Genomic DNA, 13,243 nt, shown 5'->3' on the forward strand with positions numbered 1-13,243 from the left:
CCGTGACATACAGAGTTCAGGTAGGAGAGATGGTCCTGAACATGCATTTGGACCACATGAAAGCTGCAACATCACAAACATATCTGGCCCCTCAGAACATCAAAAAGGCTGTCAGAACCTCTGGGTTCTCCTGTCTGCTTAGCTTCGAAGAAACCTCTGAGGATGAGATGGACACAACAGATGTTGCAGCCTCAACATCATTACCACTTGAAGAAGATGAATTTCAGCCATGATGCTTTGGATGCAAGTGGCAGGCTCTGATCTGGTACATACTGACAGTATCTGAGGCAGAGTCAGAGGAACCAGACCAGGTGCAAAAATGCCCTAGGAGAAGCTACAGAAAAAGAACGAGCCGACACACCAGGACTTAGAAGGGGAGCAATGCAGTGATTAGGATGAGGTCAGCCAGATGGATTTCATAAGAATAAAAGTTCCCTGACTGGGGCTGTTAATGTGGTCCAATCAGGAAGTCCTGGTTGACAGATATAAATAAGAGTGTCAGGGGTTCTTTTCTCTCTAGGAGCCAGCACTGATCTAGCTACGTAAATGTTTCATATTATGCACATATGAAAAAAGGGTGACTTGGTGACAGGATACTGGCTTACATGAAGTTATTTTACCTGGGAAGGCTCACAGTCAACCTTCTTTGCCTGCAACCAACTGATGCCCCTAATTGTCTAATTAATTACCACTTAAGTGACATATTCCTCCATCACTGCTATTAACCAAGCTGCAGATAAGGCTGTCACCATATGGCATGCAGGGGAACCAAAATCATGTGGCCATATTCCTGATGTTCATGGTCTCTTAAAGAAAGGCACTCAATGTCAATAGAGGACTCAACTCAATCACGAAGTGGCAGCTTGCTGAGAGTAATGTCCCTGCCCTTGCTGGTAAACCTTCCAACATCCCTCTCCCAATAGTTTCCCACCATACCAATATTACATAACTGTAGCCTGGGTGGCACTGAAATCCTGAGACTCCAGTGCCAGTCCTTCTGGCAGCAGCCATGTCTCCACAGTGCCAATGTTAATCAAAAGAGCTGCAGCCTGTGGTTGTAAAGGCGCATCAGTTGGCAAGGTTTGCTTCCACCAGGGTCTTGACTACCATAGGAAATACAGTCCTTTATGCAGCGGGGTGCGGCCCGAGCCAGGCGGACATGAGGGCAGGGCAGAGAGGCAGTTGGGAAGGTAAGTGAGTGCTATTTAAGTACTTACCTCGAAGCCAGCGGATCCTTTCTGCGGCGGAGAGCGGCGCGAGCCGGGCGGACGTGAGGTCAGGGCAGAGAGGCAGTTGGGAAGGTAAGTGAGTGCTATTTAAGTACTTACCTCGAAGCCAGCGGGTCCTTTTTGCAGCGGAGTGCTATTTAAGTAGGTGTGTTCTCAGCCCCAGGTCCTACATGGTAGGGCCTCCCTCCCACCATCCTCCTCTGACCTAATTAAGAGTCCACAGACTCACAGCAAACACACAAGGGCTAAGGGAAGTACCTGGTGAGTAAAGTGTGAGTTTTCGGTGAAGAGGCTCAGTGAGGAGATTATGCCACTGTTGAAGAGGGTGAAGACATGACTGCCAAGCTGATTCAGTGTGCTGCATGCATGATGTGGGAGGTCAGGGACAGTGATGATGTTTCTGGCTCCTATAGCTGTGGTAAGTGTGTACACATTCAGCTTCTGAAGGAGGTTGTTGCAGCACTGAAGAAAGAACTAGAAGACCTCAGGCTCATCCAAGAGAATGAGAATTTTCTGGACAGGACCTTCAGCAAGGTCACTACACCGAGGACACCTGAAGAGAGAAGGGGGATGTCGATGACAAAGGAAGACATGAATGAAATACAAGTGATCCCAGGGGAAGCACCTATTGTAAACAGGCTGACTGTCTTGGAAACTGCCGAGACAGATGACACTGCCAGTCCGAGAGGTGGACAGGTCTGCGAGTCAAAAATTGGTGTAGAGGCAGAGCCGAGAAGTCAGACATCACGGAGAGCTGTGGTAATAGGGGACTCCATTGTGAGAGGGACTGACGGGATTCTGCAGCAACAGGCGAGATTTGAGGATGGTGTGTTGCCTTCCTGGTGCCAGGATCCAGGACGTCACTGATAGAGTGCTGAGAATCCTCAAGGGTGAAGGTGAAGACCCAGAGGTGGTGGTGCATGTCGGCACTAATGACGTCGGGAAGAAAAGGAGGAGCATTCGACAGCGGGACTTCAGAGAACTCGGAAGAAGGCTGAAAAGCAGGACTTCCAGGGTGGTTATCTCTGGTTTGCTTCCAGCTCCTCGGGCTGGAGAGGGCAGGAACAGATAATGGACCTGAACGTGTGGCTGAGGGACTGGTGTCAGAAGCAAGGATTTAAATTCTTGGATCACTGGGGTATGTTTTGGGGTAAGAATAAATTGTACAGGAGGGACAGTTTGCATCTTAATAATCAGGGGACCAGCTTTCTGGCAGGCAGGTTTGCCACTGCAACACAGGTGTGTTTAAACTAAGTAATGGGGGGGGGAGGGGCCAAACTGGAAATTTAAGAATGAAGTTAAAGGGGAAGTGAGAATAAGAGAGGTTAAGAAGGACAACAGAATCAACAGAGCAGAAAACTAAAGAAGGGATTGTACAGTATGGCCAAATGAAATAGGGATTGATAGGAAGGGTGGGGGGAGAAACAAATTAAAAATATTATATATGAATGCACAAAGCATAAGAAATAAGGTGGATGAGCTTGAGGCTCAGTTGGAAGTTGGCAAGTATGATGTTGTGGGGATAACTGAGACGTGGTTTCAAGTGGACAGGGCCTGGGAAATGAATATTCAAGTCTATACGTGCTATCGAAAGGACAGACTGGTGGCACAGGGGGTGGGGTAGCCCTGTTGGTGAGGAATGATATTCGGTCCCTTGCGAGGGGGGACATAGAGTCAGGAGATGTAGAGTCAGTATGGATAGAACTGAGAAATTCTAAGGGTAGAAAGACCCTAATGGGAGTTATCTACAGGCCCCCAAACAGTAGTCAGGAGGTCGGGTGCAGGTTGAATCAAGAGGTGAAATTGGCCTGTCACAAAGGTATCACGACAGTTGTTATGGGAGATTTCAACATGCAGGTAGACTGGGAGTATCAGGATGGTACTGGACCCCAAGAAAGGGAGTTTGTAGAGTGCCTCCGAGATGGATTCTTAGAACAGCTTGTACTGGAGCCTACCAGGGAGGAGGCAATTCTGGATCTGGTGTTGTGCAATGAACCGGATTTGATCAGGGACCTCAAAGTAAAGGAGCCATTAGGAGGTAGTGACCATAATATGAAAAGTTTTAATCTGCAGTTTGCGAGGGAGAAGGGACAATTGGATGTGTCAGTATTGCAGTTGAATAAAGGGAACTATGGAGCTATGAGGGAGGAGCTGGCCAAAGTTCAGTGGTACAATACCCTCGCAGGGATGGCTCTGGAACAACAATGGCAGGTATTTCTGGATATAATGTAGAAGGTGCAGGATCAGTTCATACCAAAGAGGAAGAAAGATCCTAAGGGGAGGTGGGGGCAGCCATGGCTGAAGAGGGAAGTTCAGGACTGTATAAAAATAAAAGAGAAGTATAACGTAGCAAAGATGAGTGGGAAGCCGGAGGACTGGGAAGCTTTTAAAGAGCAACAGCGGATAACTAAAAAGGCAATACACAGAGAAAAAATGAGCTATGAAGGAAAACTGGCCAAAAATATAAAGGAGGATAGTAAAAGCTTTTTTAGGTATGTGAAAAGAAAAAAAATGGTTACGACTAAAATTGGGCCCTTGAAGTCAGAAACGGGTGAATTTATTATGGGGAACAAGGAAATGGCAGATGAGTTGAATAGGTACTTTGGATCTGTCTTCACTCGGGAAGACACAAGCAATCTCCCAGATGCAGTAGTGGCTGAAGGACCGAGGGTAATGGACGAACTGAAGGGTATTTATATTAGGCAGGAAATGGTGTTGGATAGGCTGTTAGGTCTGAAGGCTGATAAGTCCCCGGGACCTGATGGTCTGCATTCCAGGGTACTTAAGGAGGTGGCTGTAGAAATTGTGGACGCGTTGGTAATTATTTTCTAAGGTTCTATCGATTCAGGATCAGCTCCTGTGGATTGGAGGGTGGCAAATGTTGTCCCACTTTTCAAGAAAGGAGGGAGAGAGAAAACAGGAAATTACAGACCGGTTAGCCTGACGTCAGTGGTGGGAAAGATGCTAGAGTCAATTATAAAAGATGAAATTACGACTCATTTGGATAGCAGTAACAGAATAGGTCAGAGTCAGCATGGATTTACGAAGGGGAAGTCGTGCTTGACTAATCTTCGGGAAATTTTGGAGGATGTATCTGTGAAGATGGATAATGGAGAGCCAGTGGATGTAATGTACCTGGACTTTCAGAAAGCCTTTGATAAAGTCCCGCATAGGAGATTGGTGAACAAAATTAGGGCACATGGTATTGGGGGCAAAATACTGAGTTGGATTGAAAATTGGCTGGCTGACAGGAAGCAAAGAGTAGTGATAAACGGGTCCCTTTCAGAATGGCAGGCAGTGACCAGTGGGGTACCACAAGGTTCGGTGCTGGGACCGCAGCTGTTTACGATATATATTAATGATATAGACAAGATATAGACAAAGGCATTAGAAGTAATATTAGCAAATTTGCTGATGACACAAAGTTGGGTGGCAGTGTGAAATGTGAGGAGGATGTTATTAGAATACAGGGTGACTTGGACAGGCTAGGTGAGTGGACGGATGCATGGCAGATGCAGTTTAATGTGGATAAATGTGTGGTATACACTTTGGTGGCAAGAACAGGAAGGCAGATTACTATCTCAATGGTGTCAAGTTAGGTAAAGGGGAAGCACAACGAGATCTAGGTGTTCTTCTACATCAGTCAATGAAAGCAAGCATGCTGGTACAGCGGGTAGTGAAGAAAGCTAATAGCATGCTGGCCTTCATCACAAGAGGAATTGAATATAGGAGCAAAGAGGTCCTTCTGCAGCTGTACAGGGCCCTGGTGAGACCGCACCTGGAGTATTGTGTGCAGTTTTGGTCTCCCAATTTGAGGACGGACATTCTTGCTATTGAAGGAGTGCAGCGTATGTTCATAAGGTCAATTCCCGGAATGGCGGGACTATCATATGTTGAAAGATTGGAGCGACTGGGCTTGTATTCTCCTGAGTTTAGAAGGATGAGAGGGGATCTGATTGAGACGTATAAGATTATTAAGAGGGATTGGACACTGTGGAGGCAGGAAGCATGTTTCCGCTGATGGGTGAGTCCAGGACCAGAGGACACAGTTTAAAAATAAGGGGTAGGCCATTTAGAACAGAGTTGAGGAAAAACTTCTTCACCCAGAGAGTGGTGGATATATGGAATGCTCTGCCCCAGAAGGCAGTGGAGGCCAAGTCTCTGGATACTTTCAAGAAAGACATGGATCGAGCTCTTAAAGATAGTGGAATCAAGGGTTATGGGGATAAGGCAGGAACAGGATACTGATTGTGGATGATCAGCCATGATCATAATGAATGGTGGTGCTGGCTTGAAGGGCCAAATGGCCTACTCCAGCACCTATTGTCTATACTCACTGGTTTCTCAGCTACCTGATTGAACCACAAGCCAATACAGCCTCCTGAAAAGAAATATTATGGGTCTTTTGCTGGCTCTTCAATCAGTATACATGACTTTTGACACATCAACATGATTTTACTCTGCATGTAGAAACAACTCCTTTGTATTAGAGCAATGAAAATATCCTTTCTTACTGCCACTTCTTTGAAGTAAGGATGAGACTTGAGAAAGATACTGCTGTAGAAGTTTTTTCTGTCAGGGCTTTCAAAGGGCATTTGATGAAGTACCTCATACCAAACTTGTATAGAAAGTAGAAAACAGAAGTACAGGATTGTAACAAAATGGCAGGAAGGCAAGTGCAGTATGTAATTAGCTACAAGATTTTTCTGGCAGGAGCTAAATATACAGTGACATCTCCCAGGGATCAGGTTTAAGACCATTGACTGATTTTACTGCATATAATTGTACTCTCTTTACAAACTCTTTACTCAGAGAGTAGTAAGGGAACGGAACGCTTTGCCTGCAACGGTAGTAGATTCACCAACTTTAGATACATTTAAGTCGTCATTGGATAAGCATATGGACGTACATGGAATAGTGTAGGTTAGATGAGCTTCAGATCGGTATGACAGGTTGGCACAACATCAAGGGCCGAAGGGCCTGTACCGTGCTGTAATGTTCTATATAAACCGAGAACAATGTTAAAGTTTGTTAAAGCTTAGTTACATTGTAAATAACAACAAACAGGACAGTAGCAGATTTCAGGATGATTTGTACATTGTTGAAATGGATGGACACATGGCAGAAGGTATTTAATACAGATAAGTGTAACATACCTTGGGAAAAGCCAGAGTGGGAAGGAGAAGAAATAATTTCGTGCAGGAGGTTAATGGGATTTGGAATGCCCTACCTGAAAGATTGGATTAGAACTTTCATAAGGCAATTGGAGCTGTAATTGAAGAAAGTTAATTAACAGCGTATGAAACAAAAAGGAAGATGCGACACTAAGTCGAAACCAGCACAGGAATGACACTTAAGTCACCTTATGTGCTGCAGGATGCTCTGAAATTAATAGATTACTTACTTATTATAAAAATTGTAGCTCATTTCAAAATATTAAAAACTGCATGCAAATAACAAACATTGATATTCACATTATAAATTCAAATCAGTCACAAATATCATTCACAAGTTACATAAAAGTGTATTAGCTAACAAAAACTGCATTGACCTCAATGGAAGAAATTGATTAGCACATAAAACAAGCCACTGATGCATTATCACCTGTTTGAGCAATTCAAGAAGAGGAATTCCACTTCATAGTCTTTAATACAAATTAAATGCTCAGATTGTACACTGGACTATTTCAGCAAGTTTACATTGTGAACATAAACTAAGTTGCTGGAAAAGCTCAGCAGGCCTGGCAGCATCTGTGGAGGAGAAAAGAGTTAACGTTTCGGGTCCAGTGACCCCTCCTCGGAACTGTTCTAAACAATTAAAATATATTAACACACTGAGAAAAGGCTACTTTGATTAATCAAATTCAATGGTCATATAATGTGGCTTTACATACCAATTCTTAATATGTACATATGGTCTTGCAGTTCACACAACTCCAAGTATTTGCAATGTCTCTTGGGCAAGTTGATCAGTTTAATCTTACTTGGAATATAATCTTCACATTATTTAAACCAGCTGGAATCATGCAACCAGTGCAACCCAAATTGAACTCTGATGAAAAGGGCCAACTCTAAGAATTAACTCTGTTCCTCTCTGCATGGATGTTTCTTGACTTGTATTTTGTGTTCTTTAATTCTAGTTAAAAGCACATCCAATCTGCACAACAACTTTTTACATGTAATGATGCTTTAATCCATTTAAATTCCTCAAGGCTCTTCTGAAAGAGCATTATAATGCAAGTCTGGCACTGAACTACATATGGCTGAAGGCCAAAAGCTTGGTCAAAAGGGGTAAGAGCATCTTAAAGTTGGAACAGGAGGCAAATTACTCAGGAAACTTAGGGAGAGACCGCAGGTTTACAGCCTAAGTAGCTCATGGCTGTTCCTGGTGCAGCAATTAAAATTCCTCCCACCATATTTACATGTTGTACAGGGCCCTTTCCAAGCAGAAGAGCACTGATTGTCCAAGTAATGGAAGTATTCAGGTCAGAGGCTCCAGTACATGGATGAATTTACCACCTTCTGCTCAGACTTGCATTCAGTACACAGACTGGTGAGCATCTGCAACTTTATAAAAAGAGTCTTGGGATCCAAGATCATTTGAAACAAGAGCAAGATTGTGTCATTTGGGAGCTGGATCAACCAGTCCTTTGTCCCCTTCACCATCAGGTACTGGGAATATAATTCAGAGGTGCCCAGACATTCCCTACTGGAAGGATGGAGTGCCAATGTGGGAGAAACACTCCCTTTCCATTGCAGGCAAGAACCTGATCATCAGGTGCTGTAAATGGTTTGAGTCTGGCCATTTTGTTTTAATCCTAAAATGTGGTAATCACCTGAGCCATTTCTGACTTTATTGAGAGGTTAGAAAGGAAAGTTGTTCTCAGGGTCATGTATAAATCTTGAGGTAAAGGGGGAAAAAATTTACAAATTTTATCGTCATCATGACCTTATTGAGTGGTTGTACGTGTGTACATACCAAACTGTGATAACATCCACATTATGCAAACACCAAGTGCTCATGATGTTGCAAGGTTCTACCTGTCCCCAGTACAGCAAAGAATAGGTGCGGCTATATTGCTGTGGAATGCCCCTAAAAGCTCGACAGTGGCATACCATCTGTTCTCTGTAGACAGGCTACGTATAAAAACACCATCAATCACAATTGGGGGGGTAATTAGTTTCTAAAGTTCTAGAGTCTCTACGTGATAACATGATGGTAGATCCTGTCGATTGTTTTACCAAGCAGACTATAAAAGTCATTTGGGGCCAGCAAAGAAGTGGTTTGGTTTCTGATGAGAAAAGTACATCATGGTATGTTGTTCTGCATGCCTGAATCCTTCATTATCAAAATTCTGAGGGCTACCATTGGCCAGACACTGAACTGGATGATCTATATAGATAGCAATGCACCCTGGCAGCAGACAGTATCATCTACAAATACTGCAGCAAACCAACAAGGTTGTTTTGATAGCACCTCACAAACCAATGACTTGTACTGTCTAGATGCAAAAGGGCAGTAAGTGCATGGAAACACCACCAGCCGCAAATTCCCCTTCAGGCATACACCATTTTGACTTAGGTCTAGAATGTCATTCCTTCACTTGTCCCCAAACTCACTTACGAATAGCTTTGTAGGTATACCTACACAACAAGGACTGCAGTAGTTCAAGAAAGCAGCTCATCACAACTTTCTCAAGGAATATTGTGGATGGGCAATAAATGCTGCCCTAACCAACAATCCCACTGCCCACGAACAAATAAAAGAAAAATCAAGCTCTGCCCATGGGAATGATGCTCCCACAGAGATGGAACATCACACAGACATGAGAAAAATAGCCAACAACAACTTGAATTCTTGAATCAGAATTCTTCAGAGATTATAGATAAATGAAGGCAAAACTGATTAGAATAAATAATATTTTGTTCATGATATTTTTAATACACTGTGCATACTGGTTAATTTGTCACAGTAAATTTAGAGTATGCAAACACAATAGTGTGCAAAAATTTTTTGTATAGAAAGTGGGTTGTTTGTAGCAATGCATTTTAAGTGCATTGGACACAATGACGACATATTTTTGAGTCCTCTGTTGCTTTCTGTTTTGGTTAGAAAGACCATACATGAATCAACTCGGCATTGGATGCTGGATAAGCCGTCAGATACCTATATCGCAGAGATAAAGGGAACTGCAGATGCTGGAGAATTCCAAGATAATAAAATGTGAGGCTGGATGAACACAGCAGGCCAAGCAGCATCTCAGGAGCACAAAAGCTGACGTCTCGGGCCTAGACCCTTCATCAGAGAGGGGGATGGGGAGAGGGAACTGGAATAAATAGGGAGAGAGGGGGAGGCGGACCGAAGATGGAGAGTAAAGAAGATAGGTGGAGAGAGTATAGGTGGGGAGGTAGGGAGGGGATAGGTCAGTCCAGGGAAGACGGACAGGTCAAGGAGGTGGGATGAGGTTAGTAGGTAGATGGGGGTGCGGCTTGGGGTGGGAGGAAGGGATGGGTGAGAGGAAGAACCGGTTAGGGAGGCAGAGACAGGTTGGACTGGTTTTGGGATGCAGTGGGTCGGGGGGAAGAGCTGGGCTGGTTGTGTGGTGCAGTGGGGGGAGGGGATGAACTGGGCTGGTTTAGGGATGCAGTAGGGGAAGGGGAGATTTTGAAACTGGTGAAGTCCTCATTGATACCATTAGGCTGCAGGGTTCCCAGGCGGAATATGAGTTGCTGTTCCTGCAACCTTCGGGTGGCATCATTGTGGCAGTGCAGGAGGCCCATGATGGACATGTCATCTAAAGAATGGGAGGGGGAGTGGAAATGGTTTGCGACTGGGAGGTGCAGTTGTTTGTTGCGAACTGAGCGGAGGTGTTCTGCAAAGCGGTCTCCAAGCCTCCGCTTGGTTTCCCCAATGTACCTATATCGCAACAGGTTCAGGTGAGGTGATAAGTGTAGCACAGCAGGTTACTGTCCATAGCGGGACTAAGATCAGGGTAAGAGACACCAAAAAGAACATTGTAGAAGTAGCCATTGCAAATGATCTACTGCCTATTAGATTGGTAAGAATGGAATCAACTTATTATTTTTAACTCTCACAAACAAAACCAGAAATTGATGGAGAAACTCAGGAGGTCTGGAAGCATCTGTGCAGAGAAAACAACGTTGGTGTTTGGAGTCCAGTGACCCTTCTTCAGAAGATCGGTGTTTTTAACTGTCGTTATAGGTAGTCATAGACGGCATGGGTGCATTCTCCACCAGATCTCACCCCTATTTTTCCTTTTCAAGTCCTCCATAGCATACTGGAATTTGTAATTTCGAACAGCAACACCACAAGACGCATGCGCATTTGGTCAAACAAGCTCTAGTGACAGTTGGTTACCGTTTGACAGCTTTGAGTTTCCGGTACCATTAAATGTCTAACTTATTTAAATCAAGGATATATGAAATAATAACAACGGGTTCTAAAATAAGTAAAGTACAAATCCCTACCTTTTCTTCTCAAATTTAAGGTTAACACAAGGCTTTCACAATGTCAATGGTGCGTACTCTCAAAGACCCGCTGGTACGGGAAATGCGGGAATGAGCCAATCAGAAATAAGCTATTATGGACCCCTGGCATTGACGGACAAAAACAGCAGCGCTGGTTGGATAACATTTCCTAGGACGCTAGTGATTGGTGCTGATGACCTCGCCAACGTAACCACGCCCCTTTCTATTACCCAAGGTGCAACGCGAATAGCAGCTATGGGAAGATGGCGTCCTGCGGTGGCACGAGTTTTCAGCGGAGGGTGCGGAGCCAACGGGTGCCTGGGACTCGGCCGTCGCTGCGGAATGGGCAGCTGCTAGTGTCGACTGGGGTGCCGTCTCTGGATCACATTATAGGTCAGTGAAGCTCGCTTCCTGTAACGTAATTCAACCTATGATGCAGAGAAAGGATGTCTGTGACTCGAGTGCCCTTCCTCCCCCCGTCCCCAACCCCAAACATAGCTGACACCTGTCTGACAGAGAGACAGATTGAGTAAGGATACTCAATTTGTCCTAAATCGTTCTTGTGTCGCCTAGAGGGTTGGCTGCTCTGGAGTGCAGAAGACAATTTTCACAAGTTTTTGCAGATGATACCGTGAGGAGACAATGTGGAACTCCAGAAAAGCACTGACAAGTTGGTGGACGGGGTGAATTGTTGGGGATGAGGTTTGATGCAGAGAAGTGTGAGGTGATGTGTTTAGGAGAACATGGAAAAGACAACAAAATAAGGGTGCCATTCTAAAGGTGCTGCCGGAGTAGGGGGAACTGGGTGTCCATATGCACAGATTGTTCAAGGTGGGAGAACAGTAAGTAAGCATAGTGTTCTTGGCTTTATTAATAGGAGCAAAGAGTATAAGAGCAGGGAGGTGATGTTGAACTTGTACAAGACACTTGTTAGATCTTGGATTAAAAGAATGATGCAGTGGCATTGGATTGAATGCAGGATTGATTTCTCAGAATGGTTCAAGGTATGAAAAACTTCAGCAATGAGGATAGATTGAAGAAGTTGCAAATGTTCTCTCTGCAGAGAAGGTTGAGAGGTGACCTAGACCCTCCACTGGATTTGAGGTTTTCAAAATCATGAGCAAGGTATACTGAATAAGGGGATGTGAATTTAAAGTGGTGCAAACAAAGCAAGGGTGATATGAGGAAAACATCTTTCTTCACACAGTTGTTAGGGTATAGAACACGTAGGCTAGAAATGTGGTGGAGGCATATTCAGTTGAGTCATTCAAGAGGGTGTTGGATGTCTTTTTGCTTGGAGAGTAATGGTATGCAGAGATACGGGAGGAAAAGGCAGGAGATCAGCACTAGCTAATCGAGCAGTGTGCAGGCACATTATGCTGAAGGGTCACTGGACTCAACAGTAATGCTGTGTTTCCCTCTACAGATGCTGTAAGATCTGAGAGTTACTCCAGCACTTTTTTTCTGATTTGATTTATTGTCACTTGTACTGAAATACCGTGAAAAGCTTTGTTTATGAGCAGCACAGGCAGATCACAGCAAGCAAAGGATGTACAGATCAAAAAGACCTGGAGGCATTCGGGTTACACTGCAGGTCACGTTATTTGAGGCTAGAGTCCATTCAACAGACTGATAGCAGCCAGAAAGAAGTGGTTCCAGGCTTCTGTATCTTTTGTCTTAATGGCCTCGTAAAACCTCTTCCTTATGTTGGTTTGGGCAGTGCACACCAGCTTCTGCAGTTTCTTACGGTCTTGGGCAGATCAATTGCCTTAACGGGCTGTTGTGCACCCGGACTGTATGATTTCAATGGTGCATCTGTGGAAGTTGTTGAGGGATCTTACGGAAGTGCCAGATTTTCTGAGCCACCTGAGGAAGAAGAGTTGTTGTTGTGCTGCCTTCACCGTTGCGTTTACGTGTGAAGTCGAGGACAGTTTGTGTGTTATCATCACTGAGGAATTTGAGCTCTTCACTCTATCAGCCTCAATTCTGTTGATGTAGATCAGAGTATGTTCTCCTCCTTTCTTTCTGAAGTCGATGTTCAGTTCTTTGGTTTAACATTCCTGTTGTAGAATTCCAGCATCTGGAGTTCTTTATATTTTATTTTATTATTACATAGCCTCCTCCTGCACTGTAATTATTCTGAGATTCGGTGGAGACTTGAAATTCTGCAGAATTTCTCACAGAATGGTTTCACTACAGGAGGAGGCCATTTGGACCATCGTGTCTATCCTGATTAAATCAACAATTTGCTAAGCCATTCTTTGACCTTCTCCCAGTAAGTTTGTACGTAGATTCTGAAAATCAACAAATTCTCTAATGCTGCCATTGAACTCGTCTCCACCAATCTCAGGCAGTGCATTACAGGCCGTAACCAGTTGCTATGTGAATGGTTTTTGTTTTGCATTAAAAACCAAAACAACCGTGGATGTTATAAATCAGGAACAAAAGCAGAAATTGTTGGAAAAGCATAGCAGGTTTCACTCTACCCACAAATGCTGCCAGACGTGCTGGATTTTTTATTGTTTT

At 44.2% G+C, this 13,243-nt stretch overlaps 2 protein-coding genes across 8 annotated transcripts in view; one reads left to right on the forward strand and one right to left on the reverse strand.

Moving 5' to 3' along the window:
• The window catches only part of immp1l (inner mitochondrial membrane peptidase subunit 1), a 173,762-nt gene extending 162,965 nt beyond the window's left edge, over window positions 1-10,797 (reverse strand). For 2 of the 3 annotated variants that reach the window (XM_048545053.2, XM_048545054.2), the window contains exon 1: window positions 10,718-10,797. The gene's annotated coding sequence lies outside the window, so the exon portion shown is untranslated. Of the gene's footprint in view, window positions 1-6,138; window positions 6,160-10,717 lie in introns of those variants that run through there. The other variant, XM_059652120.1, reaches the window with a different exon arrangement.
• Window positions 10,798-10,954: 157 nt separating this feature from the next.
• elp4 (elongator acetyltransferase complex subunit 4) overlaps window positions 10,955-13,243 on the forward strand; it is a 257,514-nt gene continuing 255,225 nt past the window's right edge. For 4 of the 5 annotated variants that reach the window (XR_007248965.2, XR_009446851.1, XM_048545052.2 and 1 more), the window contains exon 1: window positions 10,955-11,110. Coding sequence is in view for 2 of the 5 variants with exons in the window: in XM_048545052.2 (XP_048401009.1) it covers window positions 10,981-11,110 (130 nt within the window). In the remaining 3 variants the exon portion in view is untranslated. The remainder of the gene's footprint in view (window positions 11,111-13,243) is intronic. The other variant, XR_007248966.2, reaches the window with a different exon arrangement.

The sequence above is a fragment of the Stegostoma tigrinum genome, chromosome 17 (assembly GCF_030684315.1).
Source record: "Stegostoma tigrinum isolate sSteTig4 chromosome 17, sSteTig4.hap1, whole genome shotgun sequence".
NCBI lineage: Eukaryota > Metazoa > Chordata > Chondrichthyes > Orectolobiformes > Stegostomatidae > Stegostoma > Stegostoma tigrinum.